Here is a 23,073-nt window from a genome sequence, read left to right as displayed (position 1 = left end):
GCATTTTGCCTTGTTGATAAATAAACTTGCCTTGCACTCTCTATTAGTAAGTAATACCTCGATAAATGTTGTAGTGGTCACAGGTTAATCAATGTATTAAAACGTAGTCAGTGTAGGATCATTACTTTTTATGTGTGAAGCCACAACATTAGCTAATATTGTACTCCATGCTAGAATGTATGATATAACAGGCATCGGCTCATTCATTAATTCATGCATTAATTACTGTGAAGTCACTCGAGTGTTACCGATGTTCTCTACGAGCAAACAGGGAAGTAGAGAACAGCTTAATTAAGACGAATGAATTACCCGGATACCCACATAAAAAATGCCTCAATTCAGTGAAATTTAATTAGATATAATTCATATCAAATACACTTATCCACCTATCCTACAGGGCTTATTATCAAGCTGGCAAACCAAGAAGCAGACGAACACATTTGTAGCCCACGGTGAGAGTAAGTCTGCCTGCATCCCGTGACCCATTAGGGCAAGAATATGCTGCTTGCAGTCGCTCGTATATCACCGGAGTCTGAGTGCAACCAGTAGGAGAACTCAAGCCAGCACTGTTGGCAAAGATCCCAGGAGTCATTAAGCTCGGCCTCTAGCTGTCATTGTCCCCAGCATCTGTGGCTCATGTGGGGCCCGCGGGCTGAATTTGGGTCACTGCAAGGTTCAGAGTCTTTCCAAAGATCCCACAGTGATGAGACATTACCTTTTAATGAAGAAGATTATTAGCAGCATAAAGGAACACCACCTACTGGCTCTTTATAGGTCATTGCAAATTATTACTGACAAACCAGGTCACCTTCTTTAGAAAGATGCCTACTTTAGCTAAAGAACTGTGGCTTAAGAGATATAATATGCAAGATTTCCGCATTAAATGTCCATAAACGACTGGACCATTGCTATGTTTTGATCTTCTGCACTTAGTGTACTCCAGGTAATGGTATGTTCCCTTTGGTTGCCTTAACTTGCGGAATAAGGTCAGAGAGAGAGGAGAGAAGTCAGTTCGGTTTTCTTTCAGAAAAGTTGATTTTTTGTGTAACTGTGTATTTTTACTCTTTTTGGTGGCTGTGGCAGTCCGGTTTTAAACTTGATCCCAGCCCTGAAAGCTCTTTGTAGAGAAAAGCAGTTTCTTAAATCAGTGTCAATACAGCGGCTGAAGGCTATTTGTATAATCCTAAATAATCATATCAAGAAGAAAAGAGGATTGTGTTTTTTGGTGAGGGTTTGGGTGGAAGCATCTTGAAAGTAGAATTAATTAAGTGAAGAATAAAATAAAAACGTTTTCTGCTTGGGCCAAAAGCTGAATCTCAACATGCCCTCAATATCCTAATGATTTTATGTATCTACAATGCTCTGGGAGGACGAACAACCATGTGTCACTGTCATTGTCTTGACCTGTAATTGCAGTGCAACCGATACCCATGTCAGGGCATTTTTAAGACTGATTGCTTGTTGTTGTGAATGTATGATTTCCCAGGCTTCATCAGAATCACATCAGTGTCTGAGAAATCAAACAAACATGCAGTGAATAGAGAAACAGACGGAGAACGAGTCAGCCCATAACCCTTCAGAGAATTACTGGGAAAGCATGAGACTTCTACTTTTAGCAAGCCAATATTTGGCACTCAGATGTACACTAAAGTTTGGAATCACCTGCCACAAAAGTTAGATTCAGTACAGTCAGATGGCTGAGACGACTACAGCTTTGGATAGTATTTCAAGCTTTAAGGTTGTAGAAAGTCCTCTTTATAAATAGATTTTGTATGATGGGTTTGCAAAAAAGTCTTGTTTTGTACATGGAGAACAAACACTGTACAATTGTTCAACCAGACTGACAACTAAACGGGCAGACAGACACAGAGATGAGCAACAGTTAAATAAGAATACAAGAAATCACCAGTCACTGGTGAGGAAATTGGACACTTAGCATCAAAATCTGTTCAGGTTTATATAGGAACAGGTTCCTGTTTCAGTGCCAAGTGCACAATAATGCTTAAATAACAGATATGTTGCTTAGCAAAGCTACTCTTAAAACTTCAAAATAAAAGTAGGTTAGTCTAGTGTCAGCAAACTTGGAATTGGATCGAGCATCAAATATCAGCTGAACATGGACTGACAAATCGCTGTTTAAACCAATTCAATCTAAACACTAAGTAGACTGCAGAGGGCCAAAAGAAAAATGGGTTTCAAAAATATTTATAGCCCAATTACACCATTGTGGTTCAATAATGATCTAGGGTCACTTACTCTTTTCTGGACTGGAGAAAAAAAATCCAAATTAAAGGGTATTTGGGGGATTGGGACATCGGTTAAATTTAACCATTTACTTCTTTTGTGGGCAGAACTAATTTAACTGTTTTTCTCTAGCAAATATATAGCCAATAGCCATTATTGAAGGAAAGAAGAAAAACACCAATACAAAGATGATTTCAAACGGTAATGTATGTTAGAATTTGAGCATCCAAAGTCCATAACAAGTATGACATATGTAGATGCACTACCATTAAGACAATCTGAAGAAGTTAGCAATGTGGCAGCTACAAGGTCAGAAAATGATAGGTGAAAAATGTTGCAATATTGAGTCTTATATAAGCCGTGCCCTAAAGAATAATTAGCGTAAATGTGGAAGTTTGATCAGGTAGGTTGTTTTTGGCTTTGTAAACCTTGGCTGTAGAGGCACGTTAGTCAACAAGATAGTTCAAAAAACTGGTGTTACAACCAGTCTTCATGGAAAAACAACCATATAGGTTGTCTGTGCAAGTAGCTTATTCCGATCCATAATATTTGTTAGGACGCAACCTCTAGTGGCCGTAGTGATTATTACAGCAGCAAAGGAGGAAGTCCGGTGGCGTAGAATAAAGACCCACAAGGTCTGCAAAGTGAGGAGGGTGGGGTGGATGGGTTACACCAAGGAGACCGTGTGCTGTGAGAAACCAAATGTCAACATGATTTATTTTAATGTATGTTATATCACCTACATAATGTAACCTAAATTATGTATGTGTGCATTACTTGAGTTTCCAAAGTAATGTACTTCTTTTAAGCCCAATCAATGTCTTTTCCTAAACATAACCGAGTAGTTTTAGTGTCTCCACTGAACCAAACAGTGAGCGTACACCAAAGGTCCCACTGGTATGCCACAGCAGTGATATATGTTGTTTTGGGAGTCACTGGTAAATGACCTATTCAGCTGTTTAGGCATGAGGATGTGTTGATGTGACTATTTTCATACTTTCTCTAAGTCATCTTTAATCTCGTATCTGTTTGCCTCTTTAAGGACTTCTCTTTAGTGCACATATTATTCAAGTATTTTTTCTATTTGGCAACATGCAACGAAGAGCCACTGTTAAGTATAGGGTGTTGTAGAGTATTGATTTCAAATCAGTCTGAGTTTGCTGACTACAATGTTGTACCTTTAATTTAAATATACCATTGATAAAACAATTCAATAATGAGCCACAAGCATAGAGAAACCACTCAACTGCAAATTTTAGATGACCGCTGCAGTATTAGCCGTCCAGCTATAGACCAGTAGTTTTTACACTAGATGGCTAAGGTATAACTTAATTTTACATAATTCAATGTCTATAAATTTAGAAAAGTTTTTAGTCAGAGAAGATAAAGTTTGTGTGTAGATGTCCAAGGCTGTTTTTAGCTCAATGATTATGAAATCACCTGTTCCCTGTCCACTGCAATAAAAGATCAGTGTTTATCTGTGTTTATTCTATTGTGTGGTGTGGTCACCTACCCCGAAGTTGGAGGCTGCAAATCTGGCTGGAGCAGAGACGTTGGTGGAGGCGGTGGGGTGGGCGTAGAAGGCATTGATGTTGGCCAGCAGGGTGCTCATCACTGCCGGCACCCCTGACAGCATGTACTTGGAGGACAGGCAAGAGAAATGGCTGTGGAGGAAAAGAAACGAAGGGGAGACAGAGAAAAGGGAAGTAGGGATTATGGGAGGTTGGCAGGTTTCAAAGGAGGAAGATTGAGGGTTTAAAAGCAGTGAGAGGTTAAATAAAAGGGCAGGATGGACATGGAGAGGGAGGGAAGGAGGATAAGACAGGTGGGGACAGAAGAAAGGAGGGGTTGAGACGAAGATAGAGGCCAGAGAAATAAATTACAGAGAAGGAGGATATTGTATTAGATGTATAGATAGATTGATGGAGGGAGGAAAGGGAATACATTTTATTTATTTATTTTTTTTCTAGTGAAGGAGCCAACATATAGCTGAAGTTAAGTGAGCTTTCAGTGAAAAGTGAGACTCTTCTATAATGTGCAACAGTGCGTCTGTGTATTTCAATCACCATTTTCATTTGGCTGTGTTTTGGATTGGCTTATATCCCCTTCTCAATACCACTTCAACTTACTCAATGCTTCCCAGTATGATTATTATGTTATGTGATGGTGCTCCTTTGAGACGTTAAACAAACATATAGACCCTCCCTGTTCCTTTAAGGTCAAATTATAACATTATTAATGTAATTAAAACTGTGTGTAAATGTGTGTGTGTGTGTGTGTGTGTGTGTGTGTCTGCACTCATTGAGTCTCCACCTGCCTGCAGTGATCCAATCAAATAGCCTGGAAATGTCTGAGGTGACAGGTCATCTTTTCTCATTAGATGAGATAAACTAATTTGCATGCTGTTTATAGTTCATGACAACCCCGCCCACCGCTCATCACATCAACGCACACAAACACACACACACACACACACACACACACACACACACACACACACACACACACACACACACACACACACACACACACAGGACTATAAATACTGTCCACGCACACACTAATTTCAAGTATTTCCTGATTTGATTTACCCACACATGCACTCAATCAGCTGACATCATGCCCCGTTGGATAAATTGAATGGGAAGTGCCTGGCAAACTTATATTCATAAATACACTCACACACACACACACACACGCACACACACACACACACATTTTTACACTGAACTTACGTCATAGCTTGGTATATGGACTCAATGCCGTAGCGCATGGCGAACTCATCCACGATGTCCTGCTGCAGCTCATCAAAGTAAACCTTCCATGCATCGTCTCCTTGAGCCGACGGGATCTTCACCACGCCGCCTCCCTCCACATCCGTTGAGTAGTGGAAGATGTTCTACAAAGAAAAAGGTTGAGTAACCAAGAAAACATCAGCAGTGCTCAAAAAAGTAAACAACTGTCAGCAGTTATTTACAGAAACAACTAACGTTCAGTAGTGAGCTGAGATGTGGCTTTAAAAGTTATTGAAAAATCATCACAATCGGACACAATTTTGAAATTTGGGATCATGATGAAGTCATTTTTCTTCTTTAAAAGTTTGCGCTATTAAAAGTTTACATGATTTGCCTGTTCATGTGAGCAGCCTTGAGCATGAGAAACGATTTGACAAAAATGAAAAACCTTTGAGTCAAACATCAGATCGACGTCTCTAATAATAAACTCCTAACATGATTCATTTCCTGTTTTGTTATTGATTTCGTTTAGTGCTTAACAGTTTGCTATTGAAAGATTAGTCCTAACCCTTCCTGCCTGATTATTAATGAGTGCGTACAAGTCTCTCAACAGAGATGAGAAGAAAGTAGATATCTCAATTGTTGGCTACTTACATCATCATCTCCGGAAAATACAGATTCAGAATTTTATTTTTGTTTACTACTAGAATAGGTTTATGTGCTTTAATGCTTTAGAACCCCATCAATTTTCTCACACTGTCCAGGGCGGCAGCATTGTATCTCCCTCTGTCTGAGATGTGCCTGTCTCTTTAAGGCCACCCCTCCTGAATATCCAGTCCGCTCTGATTGGTCAGCTCACACATGCCTGATCCAGCACTACTGTCACCCATACTGTCCTGTATTCAGCTTCCAATTAGGTTCACTTCTACCATGAATAAAGGCATATTATTACAAGATTGTGCAACGTAGCGTCGTAGCTTGGACTACTGACGAGGCGTTTCAGGCACTTCAGGAGCAATGTTTGTCTGGGGGGGAGAGGAGCTCCTGTTGGCGCTGACTTTGACCTTTTTAACTTACAAGATCTTTTACATGCACAAGAACCTACATTAAACAGAGAAGGAGAGGAAAATAGGAAAAAACATAATAGGTCTCCTTTAATTGAGCATTTTATTGACTTTATAAAACAAATGTTCACGTCTTCTGTAAGGGCTCAGCGGTCGGCCTTGGTAGTGCAAGTTGCATGATGCACAATTTGACAATCTCAAAAAATAAAAATTATATTTGACAAAATATGTAAACACCATGTATAATGGCTATGTATGCCTTACACATACATTATATGCTTGTAGATGTGACGTATATATAAGTCACCATACATACTTATATCACCAGACTGCATCAAGAAGACAAAAAAGTCTGAATCCAAATATTCTGATCAAACACGTTGATTTTTCCGGAGCTGACGGCGGCTTCCTTGTCATCTCTGTTGAGAATTGCACATGTACAGTGCTGGCAGTGACAAGCATGAGCATGACTGCAGTTACACCCAGACTTCCTACTTCAGCTTATTCCTGTCAGTTTCCTCATTATGAGGGTACATTTGTGTGTGTTTTTGTGTGTATTTATGTGTGCGTGTGTGTGCTACCTCATGAAGGCACGTGTACTGTACGTGGTAGGGTGCCACCTTCTCCTCTCCCTCGATCTCCACGCTGATCTGAAGACGAATGGCACCAGACACCGCCGACTTGTCTGTTCTCTTTTCTGTAAAGACGCACACACACACACACACACACACACACACATGCAAACACACACAGACCCACACATGCACACACATACACACAGTTACTCTGCAATGATGCATCGCTCACAGCTGAACTTAAGTTGAACTTTGGATCTATGATGACAACTAAAACACTCAGTGCTCCAAAATCTGTGCCAATAAGCAAAACACACACACACACGGACAATCACAGAAATGTACACACACACATACATTACGTTTCCCCTATTTCAGTGGCTGTGAGTGACGACATACCCAAGTTGTACCAGACGTCCATCTCTCCGCTAAGAGTTCGGACCTCGATGATGCTCTGACCCAAGAAGTCATCAGATTCCCTCTTCAGACGCTGCTTCACTCGTGACTTGATGTCATCGTCTTCGTCCCAAACTCGCAACTTGATACGATCTGATGAGTTGTGGCACTCGCTGTGGAGACAGGGGGAACAGGAGGGTTTGGGGTGTTGCCTTAATAAATGTAGAAGCAGAAGGCTAAGGTCGAAGGTTTGCATGCAAGGGGCTAACAAACATATGTTCAAAAATACTTAAAAAGTTGGGCACCTCATTATCATTATGTGTTGATTGGCGAGGAAAAATGTTTCAGCATCTGGGCTAAATGTGGTTAAAAAGTGAAGGTCTAAAACACAAATACAACATACTATATAACTTATGATATGATAGTTAGGTATGATTTTGAATGCACGACTTTTGCTGATAACATACATTTTTTACAGTGTGGTGTTTTCTACCTCACAGCTGGTTCATAAGACTCGTAAGAGTAACAATCAGGCACACCAATGCTAACAGAAGAGTCAGTGCTGAGAAGAGCTCTAACAAACAATAATAAGTGAAATCAGAAAAAAAAAACCTGAGTGGGTTTACCATCTGAAACCTCCTTTCTACCAGTGCAAGGTGATTGTCACTGTGGGGTTGTTTTCATGCACTTTGCCAGACAGCTGAGCTCCAGCTGTGCTTTACAACCAGGAAGGAAAATAACAGGCTGAACTTACAAGCTGAACTTTTCCTCCCAGACTGGGTTCAGGTTGCCGTAGATGGTCTTTGTTCTCTTCTTGGTCTTCCCAACTTGGATCGTGACATACGGGTCACTGGAGCCCGTCCTGTCCTTGGCCTGGAGACCCTGTGCACTGACAACTGATAAAACACACACAGATAAACACATAAACAGAGGGAATGACTATGAAAATTGCATAAGAACAACAAACACCTACTCGTTACCCTCATCTTTCTGTCTCATTCACACACACACAACAAAACACAAGATATCACCCACACAGTTATGCAAAGCCTCGTAACACAATACTCACGACTCACAGGCAGATGTTGGGTAACAACATTTCACACCATATTACTTAAACAACTGTTGTCACCCGCTGTTCTGCTGTTCTGTGCAACAAGTTGTAAAAGTTTAAGACTCCTGGCTTTCAAGGAAAAACAAACACAGAGCAGACACAGAGTTCGATTTGAGAGTAATGTCAACATGCATATCTGTTGTATTTACAATTTAATTATCGCCCTTTGTATTGCGCATATTGTTTCTGTACCAGGCTGTCAAGATAACAAAGCAGCACATTCAATAAGAAGCAGTGTCTGTGACACATTGGCTCGAACAGCGTCAACACAATCCATACAAAGTGTTTGCCTTGAAGACCGTCTGTCTGGCTTCACTTGTATCCAAGTTACAGAAAACTGTTTGAGAGATGGAGATTAAAGGCTCATGAAACGAGTCTGGAGACATTTCTTTGAAGTAAAAGGTCAACAGGTACCAAGGAGGTTGTTTAACTGAAGGACGGTTGACATGAGCTTTCTGGCCTTGCTCAGTAAACAAGGCTTTACACCACTGAAGAGTGTTGCCCTTAGAAGAACATAAGGTGACTGATTTAACCAGGAAGAGTGAGTGGGAGCGTCCTCATCTACCCTTCTATGTCAAATACCCCTGCAATTTTACACCAAAGTTGTATTTGCAGGGTTTTTTAAGTGCAGATAAACCAACTAAAAAGGCGTTTGACTTTTGACATTGCCATTAGAGGAGTTTGCCCTATTGTTATTCCTTGTGTATCATGTTCGTTCTCAAGAATGCACTGCTAAAACAGTAGAAAGCAGCAGATCATATACCTCACAACACTACAACCAGAAAGACGTGTTTGAAAAAGTCATCTTAATAGAATTCTGAATTAGACACATCGTTTTTCTGGAGCTGACAACGGAAGTTGGGAAGGAGTGAGACATTTTGCTTCTCTGTTGAGAGCTGCACATGCCCAGTACCGACTAGGAAGCTGAGAAGCACGGTAGCCGATAAGATAGTTTTTTAAACTGTGTATTTCTACTGTGTATTTCTACTGTGTGCTGTGTATTTCTACTGTGTTCTGTTTATTTCTACTGTGTATTTCAACAGTGTATTTCTACTGTGTGCTGTGTATTTCTACTGTGTACTGTGTATTTCTATTGTGTATTTCTACTGTGTGATGTGTATTTCTACTGTCTATTTCTACTGTGTGATGTGCATTTCTACTGTGTATTTCTACTGTGTGCTGTGTATTTCTACTGTGTATTGCTACTGTGTATTTCTGATGTGTATTTCTGCTGTGTATTTCTACTGTGTACTGTCTTTCTATTGTGTATTTCTGCTGTGTATTTCTACTGTGTGCTGTGTATTTCTATTGTGTATTTAAACTGTATATTTCTACTGTGTTCTGTTTATTTCTATTGTGTATTTCAACAGTGTATTTCTACTGTGTGCTGTGTATTTCTACTGTGTATTTCTACTGTTTGCTGTGTATTTCTACTGTGTATTTCTACTGTGTTCTGTTTATTTCTACTGTGTATTTCTACTGTGTGCTGTGTATTTCTACTGTGTATTTCAATAGTGTATTTCAATAGTGTATTCTACTGTGTGCTGTGTATTTCTACTGTGTATTTCAATAGTGTATTTCTACTGTGTGCTGTGTATTTCTGCTGTGTGCTGTGTATTTCTACTGTGTACTGTGTATTTTTATTGTGTATTTCTATTGTGTGATGTGTATTTCTACTGTCTATTTCTACTGTGTGATGTGTATTTCTACTGTGTACTGTGTCTTTCTATTGTGTAGTTCTGCTGTGTATTTCTGCTGTGTGCTGTGTATTTCTACTGTGTACTGTGTATTTTTATTGTGTATTTCTATTGTGTGATGTGTATTTCTACTGTCTATTTCTACTGTGTGATGTGTATTTCTACTGTGTGCTGTGTATTTCTACTGTGTATTGCTACTGTGTATTTCTGATGTGTATTTCTGCTGTGTGCTGTGTATTTCTACTGTGTACTGTGTCTTTCTATTGTGTAGTTCTGCTGTGTATTTCTACTGTGTGCTGTGTATTTCTATTGTGTATTTAAACTGTATATTTCTACTGTGTATTTCTACTGTGTTCTGTTTATTTCTACTGTGTATTTCAACAGTGTATTTCTACTGTTTATTTCTACTCTGTATTTCTACTGTGTATTTAAACTGTGTATTTCTACTGTGTATTTCTACTGTGTATTTCTACTGTGTGCTGTGTATTTCTACTATGTATTTCTACTGTGTTCTGTTTATTTCTACTGTGTATTTCAACAGTGTATTTCTACTGTGTTTTGTTTATTTCTACTGTGTATTTCAACAGTGTATTTCTACTGTGTGCTGTGTATTTCTGCTGTGTGCTGTGTATTTCTACTGTGTACTGTGTATTTCTATTGTGTATTTCTATTGTGTGATGTGTATTTCTACTGTCTATTTCTACTGTGTGATGTGTATGTCTACTGTGTGCTGTGTATTTCTACTGTGTATTGCTACTGTGTATTTCTGCTGTGTGCTGTGTATTTCTACTGTGTACTGTGTATTTCTATTGTGTATTTCTATTGTGTATTTAAACTGTATATTTCTACTGTGTATTTCTACTGTGTTCTGTTTATTTCTACTGTGTATTTCAACAGTGTATTTCTACTGTGTGCTGTGTATTTCTACTGTTTGCTGTGTATTTCTACTGTGTATTTCTACTGTGTTCTGTTTATTTCTACTGTGTATTTAAACTGTGTATTTCTACTGTGTGCTGTGTATTTCTACTGTGTATTTCTACTGTGTTCTGTTTATTTCTACTGTGTATTTCAACAGTGTATTTCTACTGTGTGCTGTGTATTTCTACTGTGTATTGCTACTGTGTATTTCTGAAGTGCATTTCTGATGTGTATTTCTGCTGTGTGCTGTGTATTTCTACTGTGCACTGTGTATTTCTATAATGTATTTCTACTGTGTGATGTGTATTTCTACTGTCTATTTCTACTGTGGTATGTGTATTTCTACTGTGTATTTCTACTGTGTGCTGTGTATTTCTACTGTGTATTGCTACTGTGTATTTCTGATGTGTATTTCTGCTGTGTGCTGTGTATTTCTACTGTGTACTGTGTATTTCTACTGTGTATTTCTACTGTGTTCTGTTTATTTCTACTGTGTATTTCAACAGTGTATTTCTACTGTGTATTTCTACTGTGTGCTGTGTATTTCTACTGTGTATTTCTACTGTGTTCTGTTTATTTCTATTGTGTATTTCAACAGTGTATTTCTACTGTGTGCTGTGTATTTCTGCTGTGTGCTGTGTATTTCTACTGTGTACTGTGTATTTCTATTGTGTATTTCTACTGTGTGATGTGTATTTCTACTGTCTATTTCTACTGTGGTATGTGTATTTCTACTGTGTATTTCTGCTGTGTATTACTACTGTGTATTGCTAATGTGTATTTCTGATGTGTATTTCTGCTGTGTGCTCTGTATTTCTACGTGTACTGTGTATTTCTATTGTGTATTTCTGATGTGTACTTCTGCTGTGTATTTCTACTGTGTATTTAAACTGTATATTTCTACTGTGTTCTGTTTATTTCTACTGTGTATTTAAACAGTATATTTCTACTGTGTGCTGTGTATTTCTACTGTGTATTTCTACTGTTTGCTGTGTATTTCTACTGTGTATTTCTACTGTGTTCTGTTTATTTCTACTGTGTATTTCTACTGTGTGCTGTGTATTTCTACTGTGTATTTCTGCTGTGTATTTCTACTGTGTATTTCAACAGTATATTTTTACTGTGTGCTATGTATTTCTACTGTGTATTTCTACTGTTTGCTGTGTATTTCTACTGTGTATTTCTACTGTGTTCTGTTTATTTCTACTGTGTATTTCTACTGTGTGCTGTGTATTTCTATACTGTGTGCTATTTATGTCTACTGTGTATTTCTACTGTGTGCTGTGTATTCCAACTGTGTATTTCGACCATGTGCTGTGCGTTTCTACTGTGTATTTAAACTGTGTATTTCTACTGTGTTCTGTTTATTTCTACTGTGTATTTCTACTGTGTGCTGTGTATTCCAACTGTGTATTTCTACTGTGTGTTGTGTGTTTCTAATGTGTACTTCCACTGTATGCTGTGTATTTCTACTGTTTTCTGTGTATTTCAACTGTGTATTTCTACTGTGTGCTTTATATTTCCATTGTGTATTTCGACTGTGTGCTGTGTATTTTTACTGTGTTTCTACTGTGTGCTGTGCGTTTCTATATACTGTGTATTTAATATCTTTTACTTCAGTCTGTCTTTCAAACTCAGTGCCGACTGAACGATGTTCAACTGCTGCTTCAACAGACGGATGAACAACGGCCTTAACGTCAACACACGCCGTAGCATTGTGCCTTAAGAGGGGTGAATATTAGCATGTTCACTCTGGTCTGCCGATTATACACATTCACATTGAAGACATAAGTCACATGTTAATGGCTTTTTTGTCCAGTTAGCTTAGCTTAGCACAAATACTGGAAATAGTTACTCTGGCTCCATCCAATGATAATAACATTTGCCTCCCAGCACCTTTAAAGCTCACTAGTTAATATGTATCTTATGTTAAAATGACATGGCCATTTCAATGGGGGTTATGTGTGGGACTATTTCTTGATCGGGAGCCTGACTGGCAACAGCTCATTTCCAGGAAAGAAAGATATTAAAATAAAGATAAGAGAGCAACAAAGCACATTTCCCCAAATATTGAAATACTTCTTTAAATAACCGAACTTTTTACTCTCCAGATACCAGTTCCACATTCAATACCCGTGCTTTCTTTATCCTAAATGTTAAATCTGTGTGTGCCACACTGAGCGGAACTGATTGTGTAAGTTAACAGCAGGTCAGGGTCTGCTTCATGTGGATTGGTTAATTATGGCCAATATCGTCCCAGTGAAAACCATATTCTCAAGCCCAAAATCTATATCTTTTTCATAATTTGGAAACAACACCAAGTGTTTTGATTTCCACTGCACTTCAAAGTCAACATCCCCCCAGTCCACATCAGTCCCTGAAATACCTTTGCTAACGATTCATTCAGTGTCACCGACTGATCCATTTTTATCTGCGCTAAAGGGAATTTTTAATATTAATTGGCTGAGATATTCCCTAATGAAATCGATGAATTCTTCAAAGAACTCTCTGTGGAGCCTCTCCTGTCAGTTCACCATCAAGTTCAATCACAACTTGGGTTGAGTTTGAGTTAAAGTGAGTTTTTTTGAGGACATGATTGATTAATGTGAAATGAAAAAACTGAATGATTTATAGATGTGTTTAAAAGAATGTTTGTAGACTTTTCACCACTATGGCTGGGATGACAGCATTGGCTAAAGCTATATGACGAGTATACAAACATTATATATGAACCATATCAGGGATTTTATCTTTGCTGTAGATACTAGAGTTATGTGCAGCCACACTGGATGATAGACAACTTTGCAAATGTTCTGTCTATTATAAAAAAGGTTTGATGCTTTAAGCAGCAATGGTAATTCTGTTTCTAGGATGTTGTAAAAATCTTTTACTTGCATATCAAAACGCCCCTGATAGTTTTCAGAATCTGTGATTATGTGATCTGACCTTGATCAGCATAAAAGTGAGTGATGTCAATTAGCACCTGACCATGAATGAATTTAAAGAAAAAAGCCTGTCCCTGTATCTCCTCTTTAATGAAGCTCATCACTGGTGATTGGGAGGACAAGGTGTGATGGCTGCCATGGCAACACTGCTGCCACTATATGGTGTGATGTGTCTGGTTGCTCTGGTAACAGCGGCAATCCAGATGACGTTTGGCAAGGGGAGGAGAAGTGGAGGAGGTGGGGGTGGGGGGGCATGTCTGTTCAAATTAGTGAAGCTTGTAGATAAACAAAGTTTCTCCACAGTTCAGAACAAGACTGTCAGATAACAGATGAAAACATTCATAAATGTGGGGTAGTTTCTTTTTTTGGGTATTTATCTGGGGAAACCTGACATGCTCTTGTGCAGCGACACTCTGTTTCACATTCACACATTTCACAGATGTCTGTGCCATGTTCTTCAGGGTTCTTGAGGGCACACTTAGACTGTTGATGAGTTTTACGATCCAGGTTTCATACACTGTCGTGGGATTTGGATGCGTCACAAAACAGCCTTCCTAACTGTCTACCACTGTCACACACTGTGCCTGGGAAGTGTTTTGAGGTCAGCTCCAGTCAATGTCTCAACTCCTGTCTTTCCATTAACAATTTATAAAAAGCTGTTAAGCAATAACTTGGTTAACTTCACTTATATGGATGCGACAATTCATGATTTTATCATGGATCCCGATAAAAAACACTCAGGATGAGTTGAATGTGGTGAATTTTGCTCATGAATTAGGATGAGAGAAAATGTCCTCACATGAGTAACTTAAAAAAGCTGCCTAACTTACTAACATACAGTCGTAAATTGATTTACTCATGTATTTTGAATCCTCCACTAGGGGGAGCCTGGATATTTTCAGCCATTCTAAAATCCAATGCCTGTCACCATGGCTGACACTTCGGCTTGCCCACTGCATCCAATACCAAACAACTTCCTAACAAGGGCAGGAGGGGGGGGGGGCCCCTTTGCAAGTGCCCCCCTTCCCCTGCTGAGTTGCAAATGTATTATATGCTTCTCAGTGATGACAACTGAATACGTAATAAAATGTTTCTATCAGATATTTAACATTTGGTCCTATTTATTTACAGTAAATAAATAATACAAATAAGATGAAAATAATAAATACATTTTGGTGGCCACCCCAAGATTTTCAGTGGCCCCCATTTCTGGGGGCGCCCATGCAACAGAAAGATGAGGTGCCTACCATGCACATATCCTTTATTTATGCAGGTTTGTTTTTCACTAAAAAGGATGTTCACTAAAATTAAAATTATTTATTTATTAACTAAATGTAAGTAAAATAAAAAAAAAAAATTATGATTAGAATAATGTCATGAATGACAATTATTCTGGCCACAATAATCATGACATGAAATGTACACTAAAGAATGAATGCACCAGCGGGCTCAGAAAACTGACCAACGGTGAGAATGTAGCCTTGAGTTCACTCTGCAGATTGACTTCACACAGAAATATGAGTGTCATCCACACCGTACAAGTGTGGATACATGTACACACAGTATCCTGTTGCCTTGTGGACACTGTTCAGATTGTGTAGGTGCATTAGTAATAATGGAGAGACTGGAGAAGAGAGCGTGGTAGGAGAAAAAGAAAAGGACAGACAGGTTGGATAAGCTTTTCCTGTCTCTCTCACTGTACTTCAGTGTTTATATCATCACACAATGTTTTTCCTTCATTATTTGTGTATGTGAAGGCATTTATCTAAACGTAAATGTCAGGGTTTCACTGAAGAGTTCTGAAAAGTTAGTTTTTATTCCTATTTTGTGTGTCTTTGAATGGCCAGAAGAAAAAGTACTTAAAGTGTCAATAGCTGGTAGACAAAGAGAGACAGAAGAGATTAAAAGAGACCTTGTACTGAAAGCTCAGGAAAGGACAGTGTAAAGACTACTGCAGTACATTCAAGCTTTCTGTCACTTAAACAATATCAAGAAGGTAAATGTTTCATATTGAGTATTTAACAGCATACATGTCTTTCTTTTTAAAGTAAAAAAGTCACTGGACGTACTGTTGATGGTGATCTTGGCCGACCACTTGGAGGTGCCGTCCAGGACACTCTGCTTGATGCTCTTCATGTGCTGGACGTGAATCATCTTGGTGACGCTGAACAGCTTCCGTATCTCCTCAAAGATCTCGGGCTTGTTCCTCTCGCGGATCTTCATCCTGTCTTTCATAGCCATGATGATGTGCTGCGTCCGGTCCTCTGCCCCAGTCTTGGAGCTCTTCTCTGCCGCTCCTGAAGAGGACGAAGGTGGAAGGAAACGGAGGAGAGAAAAGGTCGTACGATGAGTTCCAGAGAGTTCTACATGTTTTTACTTTTAGGTTTATGATCGTTTTTTTGCAGATTCACTAGGTTTTCTGGCATAACCCTTCGTCACATCTCACACTCACAGCAATGTCTACTTTGTATCCTGTAGCAACATTTTGCTCCGACGTTTCATGCAAAAATCAACTGTCCATAGGTACCTACAAATATATGTTTTGGTTTGTGGTTCATCTCTTTTGGGTTTCTGTTTTTCTGTAGTTTAAGAATTTTACTCACTCTGCAGACAGTCAGCGTTCAGCAGCTCTTGGCATTTCTCATGCACTTTGACCCCGCACTCCGCACAACGCATACCCTGCCGGGCGATGCCCCACAGCAGACCCTCACACTCGTAGCAGTAGGTGGGCGTGGTGGCCGTCCACACCTCAAAATTGTGAGGCGTGGTGCAGGAGATGGGGTAGATCAGAGCTTGGAGGGTCTTCTTGTATACATGGTTCTTCTGTTGAAGCAGGAGGAGGAGGGGTGAGACAGAGGAGGAGGGTGTAAGAAAAGAAGCAGGATAAGAGAAAAAGGGCATGCCAGATTTTTTAAGAAGTTGTGCAAGGAAACCAGAAGCGTGGGATGAAGTGTGAAAAAGGCAAGACAAAGGACAACAAGGTGAGTGACACAAATACAACAAAGCACGGAGAAAGTGTTGGCAGTAGACAGCAGGAGAGGTGGCACAAGAGATCGGTGGTACAGGAAGCAAAAACAACAATGAGAAAAACAACAATGGAAAGAGAATGACTTAGCAACTATATACGCTACAGTAGTTTGCTCCTGGACATGCTAATTTGGTGAAACAATTGTGTGTAGCATCAATGCAGGACAGATGATGGAAAATTTCACAAAAGGGTCATTAGACGGTGGCTACCGCTGAAATAATAGTGTGTGGTTGTGTATGACAGTGTTAATTTGTGTTTTTATAATTCTTGGCTTCTTTACTGATGAACTAAATTCTGCTGTTGTCCAGTGTAGGAGGAGTGTGGGAGGAGGTGAACACATCTCCACTGGATGAGAGGACACCTTGACTGGGAGCCCAGTTTGATTTGGTAAACACAGTATTTGTATAGTGGGGTATGTGAGTCCTTATCATCAGGCTGATTGTTATTCTTCTTATCATTATATAGTAGAAATAGCAATAGAGTAGTATGAATGGTATCCTTCCTTTTTGGGTTTTATTGCTTTTGTCTTCACTTACTTTAATCTTCTGTCACCCCTCCCCCTTGTTTCACTCAGTCTTGTTGTAACAAGCTTTATGTATTTATCCTGTTAGAATTGTTTGTGCCTTTTTTTATTTATTTTTTGGTCCTGTGCTTTTACCAGGTTCTATTACATCTGATTTACTTCCTTGTCACTGTAAAGAATCCTGTAACTAAAAAAAAAAAAAAAATTCTAGATAGTGAGATTTCCACTATGGCTTCTACTGTGTAATCACACAGTAAAACTTTTTTTTATTTTAAAATTGGCAGGTGCCTTGTTCTCACTCTGTATCACTTTTCGCTGACCTACTTTATCCACTTGAATAATTAATGTTTCACTTCATATACTGTAATAACCAGCATGACTCGACACAGTGAAGCCGGAAAGGCAGAAAACAAACAATAATAAAACAATAATATAACCTCATCCAGTCAGTAACGACTTGCTGCTCTCTTACCTCCATTAAAACCTGACACTGCCTAACGCTGACTCAGCAAAATTCAGAGCATAGAGTATATTGGCTCCTCAGCAAACAAAAAAACAGGAATTCAGTTGGCGAAAAAAGTGTGAAAAAAGTGTGTGTGAGTGGTTGTGTGGACGCCCGTTAGCTGGCACTGAGTCGACAGCGAGTTTTCCTGTACATCACTGTAAAATGTGTGCGGTTTGTGTGTGTGGGTGTGTGTGTGTGTGTGTGTGGCATATGTATTTGGCCACTCACAAGCTCTTCGTCTTTCAGGGAGGTCCGTGTGGCCAGTGTGTGGGCGAGTCCAGCTTTCCTGGACTGTATCATAGACTGGAAACAAGAGAGAGAGAGAGAAAAAGGATCAGTCATAAACAGCCACAGAGAGAAGAAACAAACAAGGTAAAGAGAAAAGAACAAGCCGAGGAAAGTTTTCGGTTAAGAAGGCGAGGAAATCATTTCTCTGTGTGATGTTGGGCTCTTTCAACTTTCAATGTCGTGGAAACTCCTGTCTTTGAACAAACACTTTTGACCACACACTTTCGAAAACACGCCACACAACTCTCCTCTACTAACTTCTTGAGGGCAGACTGTAACACGTTTGGTTTACTACATTTGTGAGGATCTACACTGAATGTAGCAATGATTCAAGTTTTTTGGCCACAGCTTCAGATTTGGATACTTCAATAGCCTTTGTAGAATCATAAACAGTTTAATACTCAAATCTGAATTGATCCTAATTAAAGCTCATTAGAGAGATGTTGCACTAAATAAGCAGTTCAATATTGTTGGGAAATATGCTTATTTGCTCTCTTCCTGAGAGTTTGATGAGAAGATCAGTGCCGCTGTCATATCTATAAGCTAATTACGATGCAACAGGTGGTTAGCTTTGGTTAGCAAAAACTCAAATATAGGGAGAAACAGCTTGCCTGGCTGTGTATAAAGTGACATTTTATATCTTGTTACTTGATCTGTACAAACCGTAAAACTATAAATGAAATCAAAATAATTTCCTTTCGGAGTGAAGGAATTTCCCCTTAGGTGAATCAGGGTTTCCTAACAGCATGGTGCGCAGTATTAGCCCCCCTTTTTTTTCCTCATCGTGTTTTTTTTTTCTTCTTCAAATTAGGCGACTTTATAAGGGGTACAGTGAAATAATGTTTCATCTCAGTACCTGCTTGTACCCAATCACCAGCACTCTCCCTCCTCCTGGCTCTCATGGCAACCCACAGCAAACACCATGTGGCCGATTGAGACAATTAGCAGACTAGTGCTCTAATAAAAGACACACGCTGGTGTTTGCAGTCTTGAGTACTAGAGCAATACTAGCAGAAGCTTTGTGATTCAGAGACGCCCCCAGAATTTTGTTATTGGGGGTGGCCAGAAGGAGCCACTGAAAATGTTGGGGTTTGGGCTATGCATTTCTTACTCAATACTCAATATCAGATAGAAGCCTATTATGCATACAGTACTACTTACTGAGAAGCATATTATGCATATGCATCTCACTCGGGAAGGAGGTGGCACTCTTGAAGGGGGTGGGCACTTGCGATGAGGGGGGTGGCCAACAATTATATCAGGGGGATCCTTTTTTTACTTTACCCTGTTTCCAGTCTTTGTGCTAAGCTAAGCTAATTACCTGCTAGCTGCGGCCTTAAATTTAATGGACAAATATGAGAGCGATATCAATCAACTCACCTAACTCTCCGTCAGAAAGTGAGCAAGTGTATTTCCCAAAATGCTGAAATATCCCTTTAAGAGTGTCACTGTAGATGTGCTGCAGGAGGATGGTTTGGACAGGATTTGGAAAGTCTTCCTTCATCTCCAGCTTAAACAAAATACTGAAGATCAAATGCAGTTTTCATCCTACAGTAACATTTTCAAGCTGTTCTACACCTGAGAAATGTCCTTGAAATAGGTGCACAGCTGTTTTTTTTTTCAAATCCAGAGTGGCTCTGGTTACACCTTCTCACTGACACATGCTGTCAGTTATCATTAAGTCTAACTGATTACTGTCATTATTTGCTACAGCAGTATGTGCAAGGTGGCGTTTTTGATCGCTGGTGTACCTTGTTTAGTTTCCTTTAAGTGACATTAAAGACGGACTTTGGAAATGTCATACCACAATCCCTATGCACATATTTTTTAGTTATGTGACGACATATGATCCGAAAGTCCTTAAGGCCTTTACACACTGGAGGCATTTTTTTTTCGAGTGAATATTCGCACTGCTTGCTCCGCAGTCAGTTTCATTTTTGTTGCAAAATCACATATTGGAGGATAGTTTTGAAGCGACATACCGCAGGTGAGTATTTCACATACTCATTTATATAGTATCTCAGGAAATTCTTGATGAAAAAAAATCAGGCGTATGTAGGTGGTTGGTATCTATGAGTGAGTCCAATTTGATGCAGCCCTGAATAAAAATGTGGATCTAGTGGACTCAAATATATTTTGTTTGATATTGGATAAGGCTTGAATTAAGGAGTTAGACTTAGACTGTTAGGCTTTTGCAGAGGTGCCATTCTAGTTTGCCCTTTTCTCTTCTTCTTTCTTCTCTAAATTAGCCGAGCGGTAAAAAGCGAATGCTACATAGTGTGAACCGTTGCCGGTTTGGTTTCTCCCTCGTTTCCTGTCTGCCTCTTCATTGTCACTGCACAATAAAGGCAAAACAAGCCCAAAGAACTTTTATGTACATATGTCGGTCTCATCTGCATAAAGTTTGTTCATCTCTCTTCAGTCTGTTTGTCTCTCTCTTCATGATTTTTGAAAGTTGACATGCTAAACTAAATGAAGTCAGACTAGATTGTCCCAGAGCCTTTTTATCTCTTCAAACCTCACGGGTCCTTTTGTTCTCAGACTTCTGCTGTGACCTCCACTCTGGATCCATTTCAAGTCAAAGTTTCTTTCATCAGATGAGTCAACTCTCTCAGATCTCAGTGGCTGAATATTTGCAGCTCTTGCCACTCTAGTTATGTCTCCCTCAAGTACTTCAAAGTAAATGCGAGACTGAAGAGAGTAAGACACAATTTACCACAACATTTATTAGCATTGTTTGTTTAGAGAGGCAGGTGTGTTATTTATTTGTTGACTTGATGAATCGCTGCAAAACAGAACCGTTAATTAAGGGACCTGTGGTTAAAAAACTATCAGAGGAAAAGCTTCTTGCCCCCCTGAGCACCGATCAGCTGAGGGGAAGCTGAAAGCATTCACAAGAAGGAATTGATTTTTCTTGCGTTTGTCAGAACTTTTTGGAATACTGGGGAACAATCACGGATTTTGGTACGAGGGTGTGCTCGTGCATGCGTGTACATGTGCACAACAGTTTTCTCCAAACGCACAAAAGAAAACTTCACACAGAGCAGAACAAAATTGTTTCCTACGATCAGGACCATCTGAGAGTTTGAAACAAGCCCATCAAACAAAAGCACAGCAGCTGAAATCTCTCTATTTTACTCACCATAGCCTTAGGGCCAACAAAGGGAGGGAGACAACATGTGCAAGGAGAGAGAACAAGAAAGAAACACAGGTTAGAGACAAACAAACAGGTTCTCAGCTGAAGGGATCAGCAGCTTCCACCTTTAATCCAGCTATTCCAAAAAAATGCTCTTAAAGTGCTCTGTAAATCTTGTGACATGGTGTCAATCAGACAGCCTGTTAACATGACTTTACTCTGCTACTTTCAATGCTAAAGAAAAAGCTAACGGTCATTAAAACCAAAAGTGAAACAGCATCTGGTGAAAGCAGTTGCAAAGACAAACAAAAGCAACACCATGTACACTATTGTTACTGTTATATGAAACAAATGAAAAAAAAAAAAGAATCATGTTAAGATGAAATGAAAGCCATAATTTGGTTGGTGGTTGTTCTAGAGATATTAGTGTTTACTGTATATATTATGGAGGACTTTATCGCTGAAGATAAAAACATGTGAAAATAGGAGAATTAATATGATATGATATGCAACTTTCCAGCTAGATGTTTACATTGAAGCTCTTCTGAGAGCAACAACCAGGAGCCCATGACTCAAATGTTTCCTCCAATATAAAGTTTTAAGTGGTTTGGTTTGATTTTCTCTGTTAAAGTATGATGAGACAAAATTAAAAAATATCACTTGGCTTAGACAGATCGTCACATGTCACCAGCAGCTAGACACTTGAAACTTGAATTAAGCTGTCATTTCTGAATTTGTTATTATCAACTAATCAGGCATCCTCACTGAAAGTACATTAGCAATTGTATTGTATGGACTGTATCTGTGGCCACAGTAGCTAGGTAAATATGTTTACCAAGTAACAATTTTTTTTAGCACCACTACCACCATCAGGAATTGGTGACTTAAAGCAACCCTGACATGTCCATATCCATTGATTTTGCTGCTGTTAATGAATGATACAGCACAATATTGATTCACTCTAGGCTGACTCCCTGAAAATCCTCTCAGAAAACTAACACCTGGCACACGAGATATTAGGTAAGATACTGAGGAGACAAGAAAAAGGCTCCAGCTTCAGAAACTTAAAGCAACATTATGTGGAAATTGGCATGTTGTGCAATTTGGCGCGCCCTGACACTGTACCATCAAAATGATTTTGAACCTGTTATTTTAAGGTGAAATAGTTACATAATGTTGCTTTAAGATCATTTTAGTTATGCACAGAAACTTGAGTGCGCCTGTTTAATCCTCAATATAGGGTTTGATTGTTTTTGATATGGTGAGTGGATTTATTTTGGGCTCAGTTAACAACATACTCACTTCTGTTATTGCTTTTACTTATTTCTTAATTTTCTTATTTTAAATTTAAATACTGTTCAATTTACTAAAATAATAAGAAAAATATTTCTGAGGCTATCAAAGTTTAAATCGTGAAAAAGTTAAAGTTCTGTGAAGGTCAAAAATTCTCAATCAGGAGGCAGATATTGAGTGATGCATACTCACCAGTTCACTAACAAGGGGAATGGGCCTCCTCTTGCGGAGGTCTGGCATGCTGTCAATACCAAAGGGCGCGTTTCCCCTGTACAAACAAACAAACACCACATTTCACTGATCAGTATTTGAATAACGAAAGTCCAGGTGCAAACACTGCATCAGGTAATCTTATTCTCGTTCACACACACACATACACATCAAAATGTGTTTACTGACCCTGGCTTGGCCCATGGGTGCTTGCTGGGGTCGTTATCTTGATCTCGGCTCTGAAATAGAAAGTCAAAGGTCACAAAATTAACCTTTTGAAGGCTGACAGACGTTATTGGTTTCATGGCACTGGAGCATGCACACTCGCAAGCACGAGAAAAAACAACAAAGTGAGAAGAAAAAACAGGAGATAAGCACTGGGACTGAACTGGGTTGGTTGAG

General features: G+C 39.3%; 1 protein-coding gene across 1 annotated transcript in view; it reads right to left on the bottom strand.

The window, feature by feature from the left end:
- LOC140995917 (protein unc-13 homolog B-like) overlaps nucleotides 1-22,701 on the bottom strand; it is a 66,823-nt gene extending 44,122 nt beyond the window's left edge. Inside the window, exons 1-10 of the mRNA XM_073466077.1 lie at nucleotides 22,654-22,701; nucleotides 21,175-21,180; nucleotides 17,973-18,047; nucleotides 16,292-16,511; nucleotides 15,758-15,985; nucleotides 7,769-7,910; nucleotides 7,018-7,187; nucleotides 6,625-6,740; nucleotides 4,980-5,143; nucleotides 3,758-3,908 (exon numbers count right to left, since the gene is read on the bottom strand). Coding sequence (XP_073322178.1) covers nucleotides 3,758-3,908; nucleotides 4,980-5,143; nucleotides 6,625-6,740; nucleotides 7,018-7,187; nucleotides 7,769-7,910; nucleotides 15,758-15,985; nucleotides 16,292-16,511; nucleotides 17,973-18,047; nucleotides 21,175-21,180; nucleotides 22,654-22,701 — 1,320 coding nt within the window. The remainder of the gene's footprint in view (nucleotides 1-3,757; nucleotides 3,909-4,979; nucleotides 5,144-6,624; nucleotides 6,741-7,017; nucleotides 7,188-7,768; nucleotides 7,911-15,757; nucleotides 15,986-16,291; nucleotides 16,512-17,972; nucleotides 18,048-21,174; nucleotides 21,181-22,653) is intronic.
- Nucleotides 22,702-23,073: the final 372 nt, after the last annotated feature.

This window comes from Pagrus major, chromosome 5, assembly GCF_040436345.1.
Source record: "Pagrus major chromosome 5, Pma_NU_1.0".
NCBI classification, from domain to species: Eukaryota; Metazoa; Chordata; class Actinopteri; order Spariformes; family Sparidae; genus Pagrus; species Pagrus major.
The sequence above is the reverse complement of the archived record's forward strand: the minus strand, read 5'-3'. Positions and strand labels throughout refer to the sequence as shown.